This window comes from Mauremys mutica, chromosome 6 (assembly GCF_020497125.1).
Source record: "Mauremys mutica isolate MM-2020 ecotype Southern chromosome 6, ASM2049712v1, whole genome shotgun sequence".
NCBI lineage: Eukaryota > Metazoa > Chordata > Testudines > Geoemydidae > Mauremys > Mauremys mutica.
In genome coordinates this window covers 17,333,394-17,357,710 of record NC_059077.1, presented here as the reverse complement: position 1 = coordinate 17,357,710, position 24,317 = coordinate 17,333,394, and the positions used below count along the sequence as shown (strand labels likewise).

The 24,317-nt window shown below is 40.6% G+C and overlaps 1 protein-coding gene across 4 annotated transcripts in view; it reads right to left on the bottom strand.

The window, feature by feature from the left end:
* DCC (DCC netrin 1 receptor) overlaps positions 1-24,317 on the bottom strand; it is a 782,056-nt gene that overhangs the window by 146,208 nt on the left and 611,531 nt on the right. For all 4 annotated transcript variants that reach the window (XM_045020222.1, XM_045020224.1, XM_045020225.1 and 1 more), the window contains exon 13: positions 1,670-1,811. In XM_045020222.1, coding sequence (XP_044876157.1) covers positions 1,670-1,811 — 142 coding nt within the window. The remainder of the gene's footprint in view (positions 1-1,669; positions 1,812-24,317) is intronic.

Genomic DNA, 24,317 nt, shown 5'->3' with positions numbered 1-24,317 from the left:
AAGAACTACTCATGGTTGCATCATTAGATCTTAATTATGTAAAAATTATCTTCTGCTTTTGATTTTCTGTGACTCTAAACAAAGCTGGTGTTTTTTTCAAAATAAATACAATTTTTGTCCCTTAGATATGTACTTTCATGAGACAGAAATATTTTCAACTCTCAAACAATACTATTTTATTGTAAAGTAAATGGAGTGGGGATATTTCAGGGGAAGAGTCAGGGTTTCACCTATGGAACTTAACTTCCTTCACAATAAATACATATTGCAGGTACAATATAAAAATATATGTCATAGTCTGATGATATCCTGGACAAACTTTATGGAATTAAGATAAACTTTACTGAAAACAAGTTAAACGTTACTCATAGACTCAGACTAAGTCTAGAAGGGACCATTAGGATTAATACTTTTGGGGGCCTATTGCTATTAAAAATGAAATGGTGTATGTGTTATTGTGGAACTGATGTCTCTTCTCAAGCAGGGAGGGGGATGCTAATGTATTTCCTCCATTATCAACCCTTTGAAGGCACCTTCCAGGAAAGTTATGCATATACTAGTTCAACCTGGATTCTTCAGGATTTTTGGATAAATAGCCTGGTTTTAAACAGACTCAGGGCCTTCTTTCTGAACCACAAAATAGACAGGATCCTGGTCCCTGGAGGGCCCCAGTCCTTAGGGGAGGGTTGGAAACACTGGGCCTCCTGAGTGCTTGTTCTGAGCTGAAAGAGTGAGGAACTTGTAAGCACAAGGAATCCCCTTGGATGGGGATTTGAAGGACTGCTTCTGCCAGAATCTATGTTAGGGTTGGGGTGAACCCTGGTAAGCTTATTAGCATGTGTGTAGGTTCTTTATTGTTTTAGTATGTTTTCTCTGTAGCGCTTTTACCTTAAGAAAAAAATAGTTTTGTACAGAAAAAAAAAAACTGTGATGTATAACTGTAGCAATTACACCTGTTAACTATCTCTGAAGAGAAAGCGAGCAGGTGTGCTTGGGGAACCTGTCTATGCTGGAAATAACACAGTAAAGGCAGGGAACTGTGCAGCCTGAAAATACCCTAGTCAGAAGGGCATGAGATTCAGGTCTCCACTGAAGAAAGGCAATGGCTAGAGAGCTGGAAGCCTGACAGTGGGTGCCCTGGCTGAGGAGAAATACAGATACATCTGCTCTGTGACAACATCTTGCTCCAGAAATGAAGTTATTCTTTGTTTAATTTAATGTTACCTTTAAAGTATTGATCTGGCTGATTACACTTAGCATGGCAATTATATTTTTAAAATAGTGTCGTGTTGGACCTTTCACACTGCGAAGAGAGATTCCCCCCCATAAAATACAAGACGACGGATGGAGAAAAAAATCCATGTGGTAGATGCCATTGTACTAAGAGAAAGGATGTGTGGTTGACTCAGTGGTCCGAGAAACCAAGCTAGGTTTAAGATGAACAGAGGGAATTTGCTTTCATTAAGGTGATGAAATCCAGGGGACAAAATGTATGAAAAAAAGCATTAAGGAGAAAAAATAAAAAAAATATATAAAGGTTGTTTCTGTACAGCCCAATAAATGTCACTTGCCAGAAAAGAAATCAATGTTTCCTTGAAGTGAAAATATATTTTATTCCCAAAGCATTTAATTCATCAAAACCTTGCAAGGCTACACCATGAACACTAACCTGTGAACAAGTACCAGAGGTTGTTTGGCTCCAGTGTTTCTATCTCACCCCTGCGGGTAGTCTTTCTGTGTCGGATTTTATAGCCGGTAATAAATCCATTTTGTGTGCCTGATGGTGGAGGTAGCCAACTAACTTTGATGCTCTGTAAAAACAGGAGATGTTAATGTTGAAATTTTTGCAAAAGAAGACGAGAAACGGAGTCACAATAAATGGAATCACAAGTAAACAGAAGTGTGTTGGGGGGGTGGCGAGGGAGAAGGGATAGGTGTCAAGGCTGCTTTTTTATAACAACATAGTAGCAATAATTAAAATTAATCAAACTTTAGAACAAACAAATGTAATTTAAACCAGGCATCAAATAGGTTTGAAAAGATTAAAACAATGATATCACTAAAACTACCTATTAATTGGCAAAATTAACTATGTGGAAGGTTGAAGCTTGGGAAATAAATAGCATGGTCCCTTGCTGGAAAACTGTCTCAGTTTCAGGAACATTTCATTTCAACAGGCCAAAGGGATGTCTCAGTTCCTTCATGCACTTCTGTGATATTACAGCCGTCATCTTTATATGTGAACATATACTGTGGCTCATCTCCACTTTCTAGTGAACCTCGAAGTTACAAAACCACCCATGCTTGCTGTACAAATATTTAGAGACAGGTTCTCATCAAGAGCTCTCTACTTCCAGTGACTTCAGTGGATTAATTTCTTACTTATACTAGTCCCCATGAAAAATCAGTCCTTGCCTTTAACCTTATTGCTGATTCTAACACTTTAGAGCATTTTAGCAGAATTGTTCGATGAAGTCAACAGCAATCAGCTTGATCAAAATTTGTGTAAATACCTTGGCTTGCCTTTTCCAAAAAATGACTTTAGTTGTCTCATTTTTGGAGCACCTTAAAAGGAGCCTGATTTTCATAAGTACTGACCACCACACCCTCTGAAAAACAGGTGTCTCAAACTGGGCATTCCCAATACTGAAGTGCACCCAAATCACTGGTCACTTTTGAAATCTGAGGTAGTTGCTTTTGGGATTCTTTATGATAATTCACTTTACTCATGTTATCAACAGATACAATAAAATCCCCAAAGACATGATTCTTATCTGAAAAGTGAAATCTGAGCTACCATTTATCAGGGAGCTTTTGTTGTTCATCAATATCTCTTCCCCGGGGCCACTGTCTGGGAATTAACTCTGTAAGATTCTGGTCATGTGAGTACTGAGTGCCTAACTCCCATTGACATCACTGGACAGTTAGAATGTTCAAAACCTCACAGGATCAGAGCCCTATAAAAGTAACATACCCAGTCTTTAATGGAACCTATGTAACCAGCTTTTGGACAAAAGGAAGAGTAATCTACAGGGCAGTGGATAGGTTTGACCATATACAATCAATTATCATCATTGAATTGCTTAGTCCACGCACAAATAAAAGTTATGGCACATATCAAATTAATTACTGCAATATAAAAATCAATTTTGCACATCTACTGCATAGTGATTTATTGGTCCAAATCAATTAGACATTTCAAAATCAATAGGTGGGGTTTTCAATGCTAAATGATGTAATGTAGCAATATAGTAGAACAAGCTGCATTTTTCAATTTAGGAATGATTGTTTTTTAAAAAATGGAGTTAGCAGCTGTAGCTATAAAAATTGCATTCATGTAATATGTTTATGGGAAAATGCAACTGCTCAGAAAAGAGATGCTATAAACATGGACATAATGGAGAACATAAAAAAAAAGGCTTCTGAATTCTTTTGGGAGGTTAACAGCAATTCTGTTAACATTTGCTTAAATGAGGGATTTTAGCTCGTATAAATCTGAACACTCTGTGGGCCCTAAAAACTGCATGGTACTGTGCCCCTTTGTATGATCCTGTGCATCTTTATCTCCCTTTGAAGTTAATAGTGACGGTAGACCCTTGAATGATTGGCCCCATAGGAGCAATGGGTTTGATCTCACATTCAAGGTGTAATGCATAAAACTACTTTATAGCTAGACAAGTCCCAGTCCCTTACAGCTCTACCCAAAGCTGTCACCGTTATGGCAACAGTTCACTTTCACCTCAACTCAGTCTCCATGGACACTGCAGCAATGCTTTTTATCAATAGTACTTAACATGTGACCCTTGCTTCTCAAAAATCAATGGCTACGGCTCTGAAGTGCCTCTTGTCCTTTACTCAGTTTGAGAGAGAATAGTAATTACTCGTACTTTAATCCTTTATGTTTTATAGAAGGGACAAATTACTGAAGGAAAATATTTCACTTCTATTGTACCAGGATTCCTAAGGAAACCATAAAAAGATTCGGCAATCGTGCTTGTTTTATGAGCCTTCTAGGCATGGCTGCAATGAAATTTTAATAATGCATTGAAAGGATTTTTCACCACCTATGTATTATTGCAATAATTCCACTGTAATCAGACTGTGTCCACCGGCCTGCACTTCTGTAAGGTCATCACCAGCAGCACCGTATGGGTCTCAGCAGCCAAAGATATTGGCTTCATTCAGAGCTGCACTTTTGACAGTCAGACCCTATGCTTATTGTGGCACAGCAATGGACATGGCACTACTCCACTCATAACATGTGGCACAGCTTGCAACTCTCCACCATAACGTTTAGACACATCTTCAAATGTTTTCAAAGGGCCTATTATTTTAGTGATTGCAAACTGCATTGCATGATACACATTAGTGTTAGAAGAAAACGAGCAGGAGGACCCAGAGGCGGATTTAAGTATTGGCTTCTTTATTGCGATACTTGTTCCCCTCGACCCAATTGTCGAGTAAGCACCGGATTAGTTACAGCACACTCTTTTTGTCTAAGTTAGTATGTGTACGCCTACATCCGGTACAACACCTCAAAAACACTTACTGAGTAATAAAAAACACTCATTCTGTTAGTAAACCCACCCTATCTATTGTGCACAGCATTACGCATATCACACAGCACGTCATATCATACAATTGGGTCGAGGGGAACAAGTATCGCAATAAAGAAGCCTGTACTCAAATCCACCTCAGGATCAACCTGCTCTTTTTCTGCTAACAATTAGTTTGACTGAGGTCCAGAAATACATAAATCTGTTCAGAAAGATAGGTATTGGCCGGAACTTTCATCCAACATTCATTGTCCTGTTTTATAAACAATGTATACATGGTGTGTGTATGCTGCAGCTGCTGCTTTTCTTCTTCTTCCTTTTATTTATTTATTTATTTATTTTTGCCATGCTAATGGATAATGAGGACACAATTTTCAAAGAAAAGGTCAACTATACTTTTGCATGCTCATTTACAATTACACCATGTAGATCCACAAATCAGGTAACTGCACCCAGGAAAGGTCAGTTATCCATGTATTTGGGCATTTTTGAGTTCACATATGTACCTGATTTGCACATGCCCTCGTTAGAAAACCTGGCCTTGAAAACTGTCAAAAATGCGGGGAGGGGAAATAGAATTAAAACACGAGGACTCTAGAGTGAATTTGTATAACTGTTCTGTACAATACACAGACACATACAGTTTGTATAAAGTTGAAAAAAAAATAAAAGGAAGAAGATGATAAATTCAAATCATCTACTGTGGCCACATCTGATGACTTCATACAACTAAGAGATGGACTATAGCTCTCTGAACACTCTAGGAGCCAGAAACAACTCAGTTCTAATCCCAAATCTAACTCTGACTTCCTACATGACCTTGGACAATCACTTAACCTATTCTTTGAACAGGGCAGGAAACTTGGGCATCAGGAGACCTAGGTTGTATCTTTGAACCTGGACTCCTAGGCAAGCACTTAACTTTTCTTTGTTTCCCTGGGGATAACATTTACTAATTTTTGTAAAATGACCTGAGATTGTTGCATAAAAGGCTCTATTTTAAGTATTATTTCTGCCTCAGACTAACCATATCTGCCTTTTACCAATATCAAAGGCAATGCTGTGAAGATTATTTAAAGTGTGTAAGGTGTTGTGTATTGTATGCATTAAATATTAATAATAATTTCTGTTCAAATTTTATTCTTTCAAATTGTGTACTGCACATACTTACTGTGCATTGAAAATTCATAGGAATGTTATGTATTGCACTTTGGTACATATTCAATTTAAACAAAACTCCACTCTCCCTCAAAATGAACTCAATTTAGTGAGAGATTTATATTAAATAAGAAAGTAAACCATCATTATGAAAAGTAGAATTTTCTGGAATAGACTTTGAAGCACCAGTCATTCTGGAATTTCTAGCTTAGCGATGATAGTTCCTTCAAAACCAGCATATTCCAAAATTCCAGCAGAGTAATTGCATCCTGTCTACACTGCACAGTACCAGTGGTTCCAGTACTTCTAGGGAATGACATCTAAATGCAGAATACCATTCACAGCAGACACCAGTTACAAGTGGCTCCAGGCACCAGCGCACCAAGCGTGTGCCTGGGGCAGCAAGCCGCGGGGCGGCAGCCTGTTGGTTGCAGTGAGGGCCGCAGGCAGGCGGCTTTCAGCGGCGCGCCTGCGGGAGGTCCGCTGGTCCTGTGGTTTTGGTGGCAATTCGGTGGCGGGTACCCTGAAGGCGCGGGACTGGCGGACCTCTTGCAGGCATGCCACCAAAAGCTGCTTGACTGCCATGCTTGGGGCGGCAAAATGCATAGAACCGCCCCTGCAAATAACTACAACCTCTTAAACACATTTGATGGTTTTAAGATTAGTTTGACCCATCTTCAGTACTTAAGAAGGAACAAAGAAATTGTCTCATAGGATCAGACTAGTAATAGTAGCCCAGCTAGTCCAGTATCCTCTCTCCAACAGCGGCCAATGCCAGCTGCTCTAGAGAAAGGTACAAGATATTTTTCATTAGGCTTCAGGAAAAGTCTGTCTTCAGGAAAAATGTCCTAACCAACTCCCAATATTCAGATGCTGCCTTATGCTGTCAAGCATGAGGGTTCCAATTTCTCTGAAACCCTTTTTTAAAAAAATTGGGCATCAGGAGAATTTTAGAACTCGTGATAGATTTATTACCCATATAAATGTCCAATTGCTTTTTGAATTCTGCTGAGTCCTTGGCTTCCATGATATCCTGTGCCAATGACTTCCACGGGCCAACTGTGCATTGTGTGAAAAAGTGTTTCCTAGTATTTTGAATTTTCCACCATTCCATTTAATAGAATGTCCCCTTGTTTTTGTAATATCAGAAAGGGTGGACAGACTGTACCAATCTACCTTTTTAATTACAATTAATTAATTACAATTAAGTCCAAGTCTCTTGAATAACCCTATTGTTGTTGAGCCAATCAGAGGAGAAAATGTAGACCATTTCCTGAATCTAGTATCTTTTGAAAAACATGTGGAACTTGAGAAGAAACGTAAAGATTATACATGAGAAACAAGTATAGTCTTCAGGTGTATTTTAAGGCAAGTTATTGCTTCAGCTTTCTCAAGTAAATGTTTCCTTTTTGCCTGAGAACATGAAAATCAATATATTATCTGAGCAGTAAGATGTGCTAACGTTGGCATAACTGTAAAGTAATTGATTTTACCAGTAAGTTAACCATCCTGAAGTGAAATGAAGGCAGCTTAATGTACTGACACTTTGCTACATGTGAACTCTCTCACTTATGGGATAAGATCAATTTCCAAGAAATGCCCATTAGGTTTTATGTATGTGTAATTGGCTTCCATGGGACACAGATTAAGATTATATGCAAAATCCAAACTCTCTATTTAGAAACCAAACTATGGTAGTCTCTGGAATTGCTGTATGATGCTTAGTATGAAATAAGTGTGTCTCACTTTGAAAGAGGCCACATGTGCCTCAGTTCTGTGAGAAAACAAATGAAGCCCAAGCATTACAAATGATATCAAGACCCTCAGACTAAATACAGTACTTCAATTGTGCACCCCTGTTATTGGGACCAAAAATCAGCTACTTGTCCACCTACATTTCAGTCCTTATCTATATATATATGCACATAAAAGAGTAACCAAACTACAGAACTCTCAGGTAGGGCCAAATCCTGAATTATTGGCCTGATCAACCAGGCTAGGTCATTGTGAAGGTCCGGGTGGAGGAAGCTTTTCCTGAGGCTGCAAAGCAGCTAAAGAGTTACCCCATGGCCAGTAGTGTAGTCTTCAGATTGAAATAACTCTCATTTCTCTTTCCCTGATCACTCCCCTACCTGTGTCTGTGCACAGAAATTCCCCTGTAGAACTACCTTCTGCACAGCACATTGGGGGTTCATCTCCCCAAACCCATCTCTCTCTCTCTCTCTCTCTCACACACACACACACACACACACACACACAGAGCAGAAGCATGATAGTTTTGCTGCATATGGGAACCACTGACAGCATAAGAGGTGAGGGAGGGCAGAATTCACTCCTTATCCAGTTGCTTTCCATTAAAGCTGGTCAGACAACTTCAGAAGCTGATGGAAAATAGGGATGACATTTTTGTAAACACTGAATCATTTTTCAACCAGTTCTAGCAATCCTGCCTATATATGGAAAGCGATGCAATGGATATAAAAGACCTGAGTTCCATCTGTGCTGCTAAGACATCAGGAAAAAACAATTTAATTCATGATGTTTGATCTCCATAATAAAAATATTTAACCCACAATGACTGTCTTGCATCCTGCATCCCACGACATTCACTTCCTCTTTTGTAGAAGAGGTCTAGCAGTACGGGTTAAAAAAAAAAAAAGGAACAGACCCAAAACTTCACTCTAATCTAAACCCAAACAGAACATTTTTTTAAAGTTCCTAAATTCAGATAACTTGCGTTTTCTTCTCACCCCTGAAATAAGTGCATGTCTTGACTTTGGCTGGGACTGGAAGTGTTAAGCTATCTTGTAAATAGACTGTTCTCATGGTAAGCCTGGAATATAATATACATTCCTTCTCACAGGAGAGCCTGTTTGCTCAAGCTTACAAACCCAATATTTAAGACAATTTTTGGGAGGCAGGTCAGCTAAGCCTTCCTACTTAGAGGGCAGATCAGAATTGAACCTCTGAACGTTCAGAGATTCAATTAGAAATTCAATCACTAGCTAGATGACTCATGTCCCAGGAACACCACTATACATACAGTGCAAGACACTACAAGGGGATGGGGCACAGTTACAGGGGTACCTTACTCCATGATACATTATTGCAAATGCCCTACCTACCTTAACACATTCTTTTGTCCCATTAGTATGTGTATGCACAAGAGGCAGCGGAGGTTTTATGTTTAATGTTAAAGCTGCAATTCCTCAAATATACTTGCTGCTGTCAGATCTATCTCAATCCTCAATCCTCTTCAGCATCATCACCACTCCACACCTGACTTACTCTGCACCGTTAGGGAAGTCTCTATTATACAACTACATGGAAGCTGTAAATTGATTTACAAAACAGGCCTCATGTCAGTGAACAGTTGCTTTGGATTCCAGCAGTTTTGAAATCCCCAATCATGTTGTTTTTATTAAACCACTTTTGCTCCACTGTTCATCATAACAAAAAAAATTATACTAGGGTTTTTACAGCATTCAGACCCTTCCAGTGTGTTTAGGGTATTTCTCTTCTGCAAATATTTCCTCAAAGAGCTCTCCTGTTAAAATTATACTGTCAGATATTCAATACCATCTCAAAACCACAACCTTAAAAAAAAATCAGGAAAAGAGACTGCTATAACACCTATGAATCTCTTCATGGTTCTCCTGAGTGGCCCAGCCTGGAAAGCTGATGGGATTTTCCAAAGTGCAACATTGGCTTAACTTTAATTGTATCTTGATTATGCAGTTACTAAGGGGGGGGACAGGAGACATAACCATATACGTCTGTCTAAAGAGTTTAAACAACAAGTAAAGAGAAGAATTATTTAGGGTGGCACAAGACAGTTTAACTAAGAGTAATGGGATGAAATTAAGTATGGGAAAAAATCATTTCTAATATCCACCCCCTATTTTCTATGCTTCTGTGATACAATTGCAGTTACTGCATTTGCTGTGATATATTGGTCATTCAACTAACTAAATAAAAAAATGACAAATATTGCTCTCATTCTTTATAAACTAGCCTACTTTACTATTGCATTTAAATATGATGTGGATAATAAATATGTACAACTCAGTGAAGTACCCCTTGGAGGTAAAAAACATAGCATTAGAAATACTATCTAGCTGGTTGGGAATTTTTCAACATTTTTCCAATTAAAAAAATGCTGATTTGTTGAAAGCAAAACTTTTAATGGGAAAGGGCCAGTTTTGATTAATTTCCTGTTTAAAAAAAATGAAAAAAAAAGTTTTGAAGTTGTGAAAATGGAATGTTGACATTTTCTAAATGAAAAGTTCCAGGTATTTTTTGGTTCAAAACAACTTTTCATTTAGAAATTTAAGTAAATTTAGTTAAATAAATAATAACAAAGGTCAAAACTGAAGTGAAACATTTCCAAACTGTTGAAGCAAAATGTTTCAATTGACCCAAACCGATTTCCAATTTGCAAAAATTTTCAAGATTTTGACTTTTTGTTCCAATTTGGGATAGGAACATTTTTTGAAAACTCAAAATTTTCCAAAAAGAAAAACCATTTCCTACCCAGTTCTAATACTATATTACAACAGAGGTAAAATATTACTTTTCACTATGAACACCTTCCCTTCTGACTCAGGTCCATTTATTCCAGTGATATTTGCTTTTTCCCCCTCTTGTCAGTATTCTAGCTTCCAAATGGCTATAAACATGCAGACTAATTAACCCCCCATAAAGGCCAATCAGCAAATTGACATTGATACTGACTGCAGTCTCCTGGCAAAATAGGAATTCTATCATTGTTTATTGACTGTCACATTGCATATGTAATGGCCCTGGCATTTGCCAACTCCAGACGTACAGGGACAGCAAAACCATCTGCAGAAAGCTGCTTTTTCTCATGCAAATAAACCTATTAAAATTCAAACACCCATTCAACAGCCAGTCTGATCTACAGTACCCATTTTATTCATATGAACTGGAGTGGGCATGGCCATTGATGCTGATTTTCAGAGCCAATTTTATTCTCCTAAAACTCTAATATTCCACACCTGCAAAATGCTCACGTCAACTTTCAGAATACCAAGAGGCATTTCACTGCTCCAAGGTCCACAGGCAAGTATCAATACTTCAATTACAGATGCAATAATTATGCATTTGATAGATTAACAATTAGCAGCACCTGTAGTTGGCTATCATTTAATTACTGATTACACCAGTGCTGATTACTTAAATGATATCTGCATGAGAGCCCTATAATTAACAGTTTATAAAGCAAAGGGCACAACAACTCCAAAATAATTAGGCTATTAAGATTCAGATTAAAACCAAATCTCTAAATATTTCAAAGAGATTTCCACTTTAAATAATAGTAATGTTCTTTTCCTTAATTATGCAGCACAGATCTGAGGAGCTTCTAGCAATTGCTCTAAGGGAGCTAGTTTCCTGCTTCTCCCTGGCATATGGAAGTTGTCCATCGGAGCAAAAGACAGAACAAAAATAAACAAAAACAATGGACCCCACCCCTTCTAATTTTGTTTATTAAATATTCATACTTCAGCAATGAGAAGTTTGATTTTTTTAAATAATGCATTCGGTCACGCTGGCTGACCAGATGCAAGCTCATGCCAATGTCTCCAAGTCTTAATGGAACACTGAAATCAGTCACACCTGTGTGTGAGTATTGATAAAATAGATTAGAATTATAAAAATGTGTTTAGTGTTTACACTGTACGGAGTGTTTTTAAGTTGCTGCCTGCATTCATCTCACTCGTAACATCTGTATCCCACATTATAAAATAATATCTGAGTGTTTGCATTGTGACCCTCTGTCACTAGACAGGAAAGAGACATTAACTAGCATGAAATGCCAATCTCCAACAGAAGGAAGGCCCATCAACACCAGGCAGACTAGAGTGGAACATTAAAGAGGACAAAAGACTTCGTTGTTTACCCCCATGAAGATGTGTCTTGCAAGTGAATTCCTCCCAGCAGATGAATTTGCAGCTCAGAAGCAGAATGAGGAAGGGAATAAAAAACTCTAACAAGGAGGAACTGTGTCTTATTGCTGTTTGGACTTTTGGGGGGCAAGATTTCTGGGCATAAGGACATATAGAGCTACTAATAGAAGCTTCTATTACCTTCTGAAACTTAAGATTCAAACTCATTTTTGTACGCAGGTTTACCTGCTTTAGCCTTGGAAATAACTCATTTCCATTTCCTATTAATACATCTGTATAGAATTTATTATAAGGTGGCAACAAGCATCTTTTTGGGAGTGAGATCTAAGGTGCAATTGACCTGGGGAAAATGACGGTCTTTTGGGACTAGAAGTAACTTGAATATGGCTGTGATTCACAGTGTAAAGGACCAGCTATCAAAAAGTTGGGCTTACCTCAGTGGCAGATCGGAGAACACATTCACACAGTGCAAACTCTCTGTGACTCCATGTTAAAGTTGTTACAGTGCTTGAGGAGTTTACAGTTGATAATTGTTTGGTGAAATCTAAGTGTAGAACTCACAACCAATCTGGGGTTTGTGCCCTGGTTCTTAACAGTATGCCCTGAGGTTGGGTCTACCTAGGGTGACCAGATGTCCCGAATGTATAGGGACAGTCCCAATTGTGGAGTCTTTTTCTTATATAGGCTCCTATTACCCGCCACCCCCTGTCCTGATTTTTCACATTTGTTGTCTGGTCACCCTAGTTCTACCACTGTTAAGCCACTGCAAAACAGCTTGACATATTCAGTCAGTCATTCCTTTTCCAAAATGCTCTTGAATTCTCTGTCATCACAACAAAAACCAGGTCACTGTGACCACATTAAATGGATGAGAGAGTTCTGCAGAAGTCTACAATTTACTACTTATCTAAGGCCTGATTCTGCACTCTTGCCTTATTCATACTAAGTAGTACCTCTCTGCACAAATAATCCCTGATGAGCGCTACTCAGTGTGAATAAAAGTGCCAGAACTGGCCTCTAAAGGTTATGGCACCAGTCCTGTTCCCACTGAAGTTGAAGTTAAAACTTCCACTGACTACAGCAGTGCAGGACTGAACTTTAAAACTCACAGTTGTACTCTCTCTTTTCACTGCTTTCATTGCTGCTTTGACACTGACTGTGTGTGACTATAGAAAGTCACTTAACCTCTCCTTGTCCCAGTGTAGCTGTGTGCAAAATGGGTATAGTAAGTAATTACATACCCCCATAGGTTGTTGGGAAGCTTATTTAGTGAAGGTTTGTCAAACATGTTGAGAATCTCAGATGTAACATGATACAGAAGTGCAAAGTATGACTATCATTACTATTTACTTATTAAGGCTACGAGTCTGTCATGGGGGTCACAGATTCCATGAGTTTCCGGGATCTCTGTGACTTCTGCAGCGGCCAGTGTGTCTGGCCTAGGGGGCAGCCAAGCATCTCAGGCAGCGCCTGGGTCAACCGCACTGGCTGATGCTAGGGCAGTCTTGGGCCACCACACTCTCCTGCCCCAGCAGCAGCAGGGGTCCCGGGCCACATGCCATCATCCGCGCCCCCTAAGCACCAGCTTGGGGACCCAGGCTGTGTGCCTCTGCCCACCCCCCCACCCAGGGCTGCCAGGGGTGGGCAAGTGGGGCAATCTGCCCCAGGCCCCACAGGGTCCCCCACAAGAATATAGTATTCTATAGTATTGCAACTTTTTTTATGGAAGGGGCCTCTGAAATTGCTTTGCCCCAGGCCCAAGAAATCCTCTGGGCAGCCCTGCCCCCATCCCCGCCCAGCACCAGCACCCCCTGGCAGCTTGACTAGGCCCTTCACTCCTGCCGACACCGGGTGCTGAACCATCCTGGCCCCACACTGAGCTGCCTCAGGAGCTACTTGGAGATGGCCTCCTACACAGGCTGCTTAGTAAAAAAGGCTGGCCACAGGCCACCACTGCCCCCTCCCAAGAACCAGAATCCCAAGAATCTGCATCCCACCTTCCCCCATAGCCCCTTCCCCGCAACCCCGCTCTGCGTTCTCAGCATCCTCCCTCCCCCATGGGCAATATGCAGGGAGTCCTGGAGAGTCAGAGCCTTCTTCACCAGTTGGCAGCAGTAGCAGCCCGAGCTCCTATGCCACTGCCATTCTCTACAGGCAGGGGTAGGAGACCCAGCAGCACGGCACCACACTGCCTCTGAGGCCGCAGCTGTAACAGCACTACCAGCCAAGGGACAAAAGTTTACCAAATGTGTCAGGTGGAAAGCCGAGGGGGTGGGGAGGGGGAAACTTTGCTCATCTCCCTCCCCTCCCCCTGTCTCCGCCTTGTGGTGCCCCTGGAGGTACAGGATTATCCCAATAACAAAATAAAATATGTCTACACCTGGAGCTGTGTGTGTATGTGTGTGTGTGTGATTCCCAGCTCATGCAAACATACTTGTACTGGCTCTCGTTAAGCTAGAGCACTAAAAAAGTAGTGTAGTTGGGATGGCAGGGCAGCAGCAAGAAGGTTAGCTGTGCCGAGAATGTACCCACAGGGCTCAGGCGGCTTTGGACTCAGCCTGGCTCGCCCGTGCTGCTGCTGTTGCCGCTGGTCATGCTACCCCGGCTACACTTCTATTTTTCGGGTGCTGGCTCAATGTGAGCTATCACATGTAAGTCTGTGCAAGCTGGGAATCATACAGATTAATACAGAGTATTTGTAGCCTAAAAAAAAGCAGAATGAGACGCAGCAGTCTGCATGCATGGCAGCTTTGAGCTCTCGAAGGAAAAAAGAAGCCACGTAACTTGCATCAGAGCAGCTGACTGAGGACAATCTATAGTGGCAAGAGAGATGGATGAGGAAGACACTCTGCAGGAGGCTGAACAAGCAGCTAATCAATGAAGAGGAAAAGTTACAGGTGGTGTGTACAACTGCTGCTGAAGTGCTCAAAGATATAAGAACATGAGGCCTAGGAGAAGGTGACCGCATCATCAAGCCTGAGGCAACCAGAAAACATCTTTTGACTGGAAACGGGCAGGAATAATTCCAAACTATTGCAGTTTAACAGCTATTATGAATGTGTGGTTTTGAGAATGCATGTGCAATTACACATTCACACTGTGCAAACGCATAACAAAGTCGGAAATGGATTTCCTACCCAAGAAGACACTTCACATTTCTTTTAAAATTCTCTTAAGAGGTATGCCAGGGTCCAAGAATACCATTAATTCCTACTGCCCTCCATAAGAACTACTGATATCCTCTGGAGAAACAAAGATGGGAAATGACAGGGCCCCAGAAGATAATAATTAAACCTTACAGACACAGGCGCCGACTTTCTCTGGGCCCTGGAGGTGCTCAACCCCCATCCAGTTCTGCCCCCTCCCCCGAGCACTCTCTGTCCCCACTCCTCCCCCTCCACCCAGCGTCTCTTGCACACCGCAGACCAGCTGATCGTGGCAGACAAGAGGCGGCGGGAGGGAGGGAGGAAGGGGGAGGAGTTGACCGGCAGGGCTGCTGGCAGGCAAGAGGCGCTGGAGGAGGTGATGGGGGGAGCTGGCTGCCAATGGGTGCTAAGCACCCACTAATTTTTTTCCGTGGGTGCTCCAGCCCTGAAGCACCCAAGGAGTTGGCACCTATAATTACAGATATTCTTGGGTTAGCATATGAACCAGTTTATTTATTTCTGCTCCAGTCCCTTCCCCTCACAAATAATAACTGACTCCTGTCCACTCTTAACATACCATTGTGCACAAGTTTGGTCTTGAACTTTTTGGGAGGGGCATGGGGGATGAAAGGGTCTGACTGTAGGACAAGTGGAACCTAGGTGTGTGTGCTGGGATCTGCATATCATTTCTGAAATTTAGAAAAGTGTTTCAATGGACAATCCTCAAAACAAGCTGGGTGGTTTGTGTACTAAAATGCACCTGAATGCGCACTTATTAGCACGGTTTTACAAATATTAACTAAACAAACACACAACACCCTTGGGATCGGTATACGAGAACATCCTCCTCTTGTAGAAGGAAAAACTAAGGCAGGAAGTTTTAGTGACTTGACAAAGACACAGATGGAGTCAGTGTCAGAGATGGAATTAGATAGTACTTTCAGAAGACAATGGTTAGTATTTCCATGGAATCATGGATTTTAAGGCCAGTAATAGGTAATAATTGGAGATATACCAATCTCCTAGAACTGGAAGGGACCTTGAAAGGTCATTGAGTCCAGCCCCCTACCTTCACTAGCAGGACCAATTTTTGCCCCAGATCCCTAAGTGGTCTTCTCAAGGATTGAACTCACAACTGTGGGTTTAGCAGGCCAATGCTCAAACCACTGAGCTATCCCTCCCCCAGTAAGCATAATTATAAACCTGTAGTCTGACTTCCTACACAACACTGGCCATAGAATTTCACCAAGTGTTTCCTACATCAAGCCCATAACTTCTGAGCTGCACATGGGTCAAATTCACCCTGCCCAGAATGCTAACACAAGGCATCTGCAAGACTTTTAGACCTCAAAGTAGTGCTTAAGTTGGACTTAAGCTGTGCATAGGCCTTTTGTAGACCCCCTGCTTGAGGGTGAATTCTATCCTATGTGAATAGTTCAAGTGAGCTTAATTTTGAGGTTCTTCAGCTTTTATGAAGTTCTTACTCAAGACTTAAATGTCAAGGGGAATTCTACTTAGCTCGGTCCTTGCTCAAGGTCTTTTGAATTTGGTCCAATTACTTCGGTGGGGTTTCCTGGCATGAGTGTGTAAAACAAAATTCAGCAATGAGCTATGCATGACTTTTTGAAAGGCATAAAACCCCATGCTTTTCAATACAGTGTTTTTTCAGCTTGAAACCCACAGTGACTATGGGAAGAATAAGTCCTCTTTGTTACTGCTATTCTCCGATTGCTCTATCCTGTGTTTTACACAATATTCTTGATATTATGCTACAATATTATAGACATTGGAAATAAAAGATTCTCAGACATAGGTAAAGATACACAGGCAAGGACCAAATCTCAGATACCGTCTAAAATTAAAATGTGAAGTTGGCATTTTGGTGAAAAATGAGGGTGCTCGGCCATTTTCCCTAGAGTAAATCAGAATACATTAATCCATATCAAAGAGCAACTGGCAATCCCACCTTGGGTCTCCTTTCCCCACCACAGTTTTATTATCTTAGCATTCTAAATCCTGCTCACAGTTCACTTCTCATATTTTGCACCCCAAGGCTGATCTTATTCATAAATTCTGATTGAACTGTATCTATTCTTTTGCTCTAAGCTTTTTGAATTCTATAAAACATTGGTTCTTTAAACAAAAGTACTCCAGCTATCACATATCACCTTAAATATCTCTGGCTGCAGCCAGCTATGAAAATACATGATCTTTAATAATTATCTTAGTGCTGATCTCCATATTTTCATCTTTAAATTTTAGGTGCTGGAGGGTCCTGTAATTATCCTGGGCACCAGACACCAAATTCATCTAGAAAAGGTAAATGACTAGAAGTTACTAGACAATGCAACGCATTATATTGATTTTTAGGATTAATGACTAGGGTCATTCAGCACAGGTCTTTAAATTGTGCACCCACTGGCATCTGTTTAATTATTTTTTCCCCTGCTTCTTGTGCACATTCAATAACATTAAGCAGAGTTCTTTTAAAAAAATCAACTTTGCCATAAAAATACATTTTACTTTTTTTCCCCTCGGACTGAATATCTTTTATAGCTGCAGGAAAAAAAATACCTCTTCAGCTGAAAAAATAAAGGGAATATGCCCCAAATACAGACCAATTACACTTATAAAAAAACAAAGTCAGACATTTGAAAATACATTTCACAACGAGAAATGTTTTCGTTTTTAATACTGGTTGAAGAGGAGCAATTTGAGAAGCCAAACAAACTTGTACAGGACTTCTTTAGCTATCAGCTAGATGTTGATGGTATCTTTGCAGACAGTCTTGTATCCATTAAGCAAACACATTCTACATATCTGCAACTGATGTTCATACAAATTGTGAGAACACAACCCTTTCTGTCCATCTGGCTCAGTTCCTTATATGGCACCAATCAATGTAGTATGTATGCAGGAACAATTCTGCTTCCACAGAAGTCAATGGGAGTTTTGCCATTGACATTAACAGGAGCTGGATTTTCAGGGTTGCCAGGTGCCTGGTTTTTGACTCAAAAGTCTGATAAAAAAGGGGACCTGGCAATGTTCGGTCAGACACCAAAAGTCTGGTTACCGTTGGCTGGCGCGGGGGTGGTGGTGGAAGGCACCAGGTCATCAATCTATGCCAGTCTCTGCTCAGCCAGGGGCCACTTCCTACCTGCATCTCGTGGACAGATAGCAGGCTGCAGTTCCCATCCCAGCCCTGGAGCAGAGGGAGCCCAGTTGGGGAGGGCAAGGGAGGTGGAAAGGATCGAGCGACAAGGAAGGGTGGGAGGGGGAAGAGGAGTGAGCAGGGCCTTGTGGAAGAGGCAGACTGGGGGCAGGGTCTGTTTTTCAGCAATTAGAAAGTTGGCAGGCCTAACTGGGCTTTCCTGTAATTACAGAGACTTGGTGGGATACCTCCCATGACTGAAATACAGTATAGAATGTTCATGAAGGACAGCCAGGGGAAAAAGGGAGGAGATGTTGGATTATACAAACTTGTTCAGAGGTCCAGAAAGAAGTGAGAGAAGGGCCAGTTGAAAGTCTCTGGGTGAAGATAAAAGGGTAAAAAACAGGGGCAATGTCATAGTAGGGTTTACTATCATCCACCAAATCAGAAGGAGGAGGCAGCATTTCCAGAACAAACAACAGAAATATCCAACCCACAAAACCTGGTAGTAATGGGATACTTTTTCCAACAAACGTCCGGGTAGTTAAGTAATACAGCAAAATAAAAAATATCCCATAGGTTCTTAGAATTTACCTGGGACAACTTTTTGTTCCAGAGGTGGAGGAAATAACCAGTGGGACAACCATTTTACTCGTGATTCTGACTAGCAGGGAGGAACTGGCTGGAAATCTGAAGGCTGAAGGCAACTTGAGAGAAAGTGACCATGATTCTAAGGAAAGGAGGAAGTAAGAGCAGTAGAATAAGGACAATAGACTTCAACAAACTCAGAACTAGCAAGTAAGGGCCCATCGCAAGAAAATCTAAGGGATAAAAGGAGTTCAGGAGAGCTGGCAGTTTCTCAAAGCGGTGATTTTAAAGGCCTGAAATATTAATGACCTAAAAATCAAAAAGGAATCCTACAAAAAGTCATTTGCTCACTGCATGATCTCTCTCTCTCTCTGAGACTTGGCATGCTCTCTTTCTTTGTGACTCAGCCCTCTGGCTAGATCACAAAGATATAGTCTTATATAGCCTGCCCCTCTTCCGGGATATCAAAGTCCCTCTGGACCAGATGTCTGGTTGGCATCTCCCATAATCCTTTGCCACTTCCTAGTGGCTAATAGGGGGACCTGGACCTATCCACTACTCCAGATTCCAGCCGAGGGACCTTACAATCAGCAGTCACGGTTTGCACAATCTCTGTCTTCTGGTCTTGCTGCTCTTTTGCTCAGCTGTTTCCTACTTCACCTCCCACAGGCTTTCTACTCCCTTCGGGATAAACCCTTCCCTCTGGGCCAGGATCCCAAGGCTTCTCTCATTTCCCCCTCTAAGCCCACATTGTGATTACTGGCTTCAACACCACAGCCCCTTTCTGCTACAAGCTTCCTGGCTTTGTACCTTGGCTAGCTTCTCATCCACCTGGGCTTTATCATCCATTAGCCATTTTCAGTCAAGCTAGATTCTCCACCAGATGCAGCATAGAAGATTAGTTGGGCCATTGTGTGCCACTTAACTCATTCAGGGATGATGTGGGGTTAAAATACGATCCCAGGTGGGTGCAAAACTAGTTGAATGATGGTACGCAAAGGATAATTATCAATAGTTAACTCTCAAACTGGGAGGGCATATCTAGTGGGGTCCTGCCAGGATCATTCCTAGGTCCGATACTATTCAATATTTTCACTGATGACTTGGATAATGGAGTGGAGAGGATGGCATCAAGCAGGGAGGGTTTGCAAGCACTTTGGAGTATAGAATTATAATTTAAAACAATCTTGACAAATTGGAGAATTAGTTTGAAATCACACAATGAAATTCATGTAAAGACAAGTGCGCTATACTTCATTTAGGAAGGAAAAATCAAATGCACAGCTACAAAATGAGAAATTGACTAGGTACTACTACTGATGAAAAGGATCTGGGGGTGACAGTGGATCACAAGTTGAACATGAGTCAACAGTGTGATACAGTTGTGAAAAAAGCTAATATTCTAGGGTGTATTAACAGGACTGTCTTATGTAAGACACAGGCGATAACTCTTCCACTCTACTCAGAATTTGAGGCCTTAGCTGAAATATGGTGTGCATTCTTGGGTGCCACACTTTCAGAAAGATGAGGACAAACTGGAGACAGTCCAGAGGCGAGCTTAGAAAACATGACATATAAGTAAAGGTTAAAAAAAGATTAAGGGCAAAATCTGATAACAGTCTTCAAATATACTAAGGGATTTTATAAAGAGGACTGTGATCAATTATTCCTTCATGTCCAGATTATTTTTCTGGATTACAATTTTGGAAAATAATCCATTATAATAATCAACTCCTTTACGAACCCTGGCTGGATTCCCAGTTGCTGATCACAATTAACTTCCACAACCTGGAAGAATATTTTAGAACAGTGAAGTATCTCAACCTGGCAGAATTATCACTTTTAGCAATTTTAATCCTTATTCTTTGTTAAAAAGTTTTTAATACAACGTCAGTGAAGATGTATTTGAATTCTCACTATCCTCATTCACATGGACATAATGTTCATGTCATTGAGGGTTTAGAACAAGAAATGTTAATATCTTGGAAAGTATAAACTAGTAAGAATTTACCAAATCACCTCATGGTGTTGTGCACAGCACACCAATGAATCAAGCAAATTATGTGTCTGGTTTCAGAACAAGTCCAAGCATTATCACATCAAACAGCCTTATTAAATATTATCAACCTTTCACAAGAGGGGATGCTAGAAGAGACTGTCCTGGAGCTTCCTTCATGACATGTTAGAGGTTAGGTGGTGGCTCTCTACTCCATTACACCAGTTTTACATTGGTGAAACTCCAGTGGAGTTTACTTGAGTTAAACACACCTAAATCCAGAGTGACTCTCAGAATCATAGAATATCAGGGTTGGAAGGGTCGTCAGGAGATCATCTAGTCCCACCCCGTGCTCAAAGCAGGACCAATCCCCAACTAAATCATCTCAGCCAGGGCTTTGTCAAGCCATGCCTTAAAAACCTCTAAGGAAGGAGATTCTACCACCTCTCTAGGTAACCCATTCCAGTGCTTCACCACCGTCCTAGTGAAAAAGTTTTTCCTAATATCCAAAAGCTTTTCCTAATATCCAAGGAAGAATCCAAAGAAGAATCAAGCCCTTACTTATCTTCTGACCAAATAATTATATGCATAACAAAATGCTGCACAGTGAACCATATTCAATGCCTTTATCACTATTCAACAAAGCAAAACCCCAGAAATATTATGGTAATGATAATATATATATCATCCCACACCATGTCCTTCTCAGAGCCTTAGTGGACACATGTCAGGAGCAGTAAATTGCCAGTACATGAGCTATTCTCAGAAATAGTGGTTTTATGAATTTGCAGAGCAAAGCATTGGAGTTATCCTGGATATAAATAAAAGTCAGAGTTGGTGTTGATGTGCTCTGCTGAATTGAGGGACTGCTGATTTTTTTTTAACATAGTGTTTTCATCAAACAAATGACCAAAGATTGCTCAGGCATAGTCCGCTGAAGAAGAGAAAGGTAGATTGTATTCCTCAGAACTTAGTTTGTTCTACCTTTAGCACCAAAACTCTACAGGAAGAAGAAAGCAGCTAAAAAAAAAAATCTTTGAATGTGACAAACCGCTTCCATGATTTTTTTTAGTTTGCTTAGTTTTTACCAGATGTCAACTCTCAGAATATTCAGGTTGTAGATAAGATGACAGTAGAAAGTAGTGTTTAGGTCCCATTTGTATTTGGCATGGAAACCTAGCACGCAGAATAACAAACATACAGAATAAACCGTCATCCAACAGCAAAGAGTGACATTTCCATGAACTTCCTTAAAAGAGACTGGCTTCAATCTTGTCATCTGGGTAAAGGCACTCATATGCATATATGAACCTAGACGGATAGGGTCATAGCAATGGTAATTAGGTCTTATGTAGAATTTTATAAACAGAGATCTCAAAATGATTTACAAAGGAAGGTCATCATAGTATTACTGATAAAGAAACAGACATAGGGAGGTGAAGTGTCTTGTCCAAGGCCACAGAGCCAGGAGAGAGTACACAGAGAATGGGCAAAAGAAACAGTGAGGGCAAAGAATACTGTGGACTCAGCACATTCACATGCAATGAGGGAAGTAGCTAGTTATGGGAGGAGGGCACAAAGAGGTCACTGGATGCCCAGATTTAGTCAACTGGCAGAGTTATCTGAAGAACAGAGATGGTCCAAGCCCCAAATCTGGAACTAATTCAAATTTCCCCAAAACTTTGTTTTGTAACCAGTACTGCTGAAAAGTGCTGATCATGAATAATAATTATCATAAGCACATACAAGGGCAGAGGGATTTTACTACACTTGGTTGCAGTAAGTAGATCTGTTAAAACACTGGCATTGTCCCTTTAATATAACAAATAAAGATGATTGCAACAAGGATGTTGCTGCAGATTCTTCAAAGGTTAAAAAAATACCCAACCCTCTGAATCTGTTCCTCGTGCGGTATTTTTTGAGATACATACAGAATTTCTCTCTTTAAAGTTCTCCTATTATGTGTCAGCACTGCTTATCCAAAACCACATAGATTATCTCCTTGCCTCAGGCATGCCCAGGGCCCCATTGTTTAACAGGGGACCCACATTAGCTTAATCGGAGAAACAGTTATGCAAGGATGTGCAGCATATGTCTCTGGTCCATACAAATGTGGCTCCTCTTGGTGTACGCTGTATGAATTCAGTTTCAACAGCTCATTTGGACAAGAGACGCAAGATGCTGAAGTACTGCTGTGTTTAAATGAAAAGCATCCAGAAGACACCGTAAAAAAAACGCAGGGAGCGATGGAAAGCAAGGAACTCCCTGAGCATTCAGAAAACAAGCGGAGAAAGGAAGAAATGTTAAATAGATTGTCAAGTGAAAAGTGCAGTTTAATAATTCAGTATGAGAAAACATACAGATGTGGAGATATTTAGCTACACACGTGATATTTAATAATAGTTTTTGACTCAAAAAAAGGCAAATAATATATTTCATGATGATTCCAAATCCAGTTCTCCCTAATGACAATGAAAAAACAAAGAGGTCAACAGCATCATTTGGTTTCATTATTTAAGTGATAATATGTTATCAGTCTGGGCAGCTGTCACAGCATCTAAAAATGAGCCGGCTTCATGTGCACCAAACCCCATATATTTTTCACATCCAGATCCAATGCTCACTGAAGTTTATCGGGGTCTGACTTCAATGGGTATTGGATTGGGCCCACAAAATGGGTAATTGTGGACATAAGCAAGTAGTGAAATACACATTTATATACAAAAAATTCAGGTTGTTGCGCATTTGCAAATTGATGCAAACATCAAAACTTCAGGCCTCACTTAGAGGCCAAAAAATCTTTTCTATGATATGTAAGATTACCCACTGCCTGGAAACGTTTGAAATATTGTGCTTACAGTAGGCAAATATGAAGGGAGCACAAGTTAGAATTTAGCTTTAGTTTGGAATTTTCCTACATTAGTTGGTTTAATTAAACTTTTACCCTTATTCAAATGTAATTTTGTGGAGATTAAAACTTCTTTGATGATGATTTAACTATTCTGGAAGAAATGCAGTTGGATAATTAGCTGCATTGCATGCTGTGTAATGAAAAAGAGTTAGAGTTGTGCATAGTTTCTGTAATAAACTCAAAGATGTTGAAGCTACTGCTGGAATGCTTCTCCAGGATAACTGTTGCTGCATGGATAAAAAAGAATAATAGATTAGTAGAGTTGGAAGGCACCTCAGGAGATTCTTTAGTCCAACCCCCTGCTCAAAGCAGGTCCAACCCCAAAATGGCCCTCTCAAGGATTGAACTCACAATCCCTGGGTTTATCAGGCCAATGCTCAAACCACTGAGCTATCCCTCCCCCAACACCAAATACTCTCCTGCCCTTGTCCTCCAAATCCTCTCTTCCCAAAAAAAGAAAAACTCTCAATAATGCTGGAAATTTCACATACTTTCTGAATTCTTCCTGAAAGATAACCGAGTTTGTGAAAGGAGTCAATTATGCTTTACTTTAGGCAAAGTTTTCCCAGCATGAATGATTTCACTGAGTATCATGTAATTTCGGCCTGAAGACAGACTATCTTTAAACCTGCTATGTTTGAGGAGAATGACTTCTGGATTCTCAATTTTCATGTTGGCTTCAGTGGAGCTATGCCATTTGATAAAAAACTAAATTTGATTGAAAAAGTTAGCCTATCCAAACTATCCTCCCCACCACCAGCAACCACCACTGTTTTGGGGGCGTACAAAACCCTGCTGATTCTGCAGCATTAATTAACAAGCAGACATTAATCCCACTGCTGCACTGACATTGGCAGAGAAAAACAGAAGAATTTACGATACAA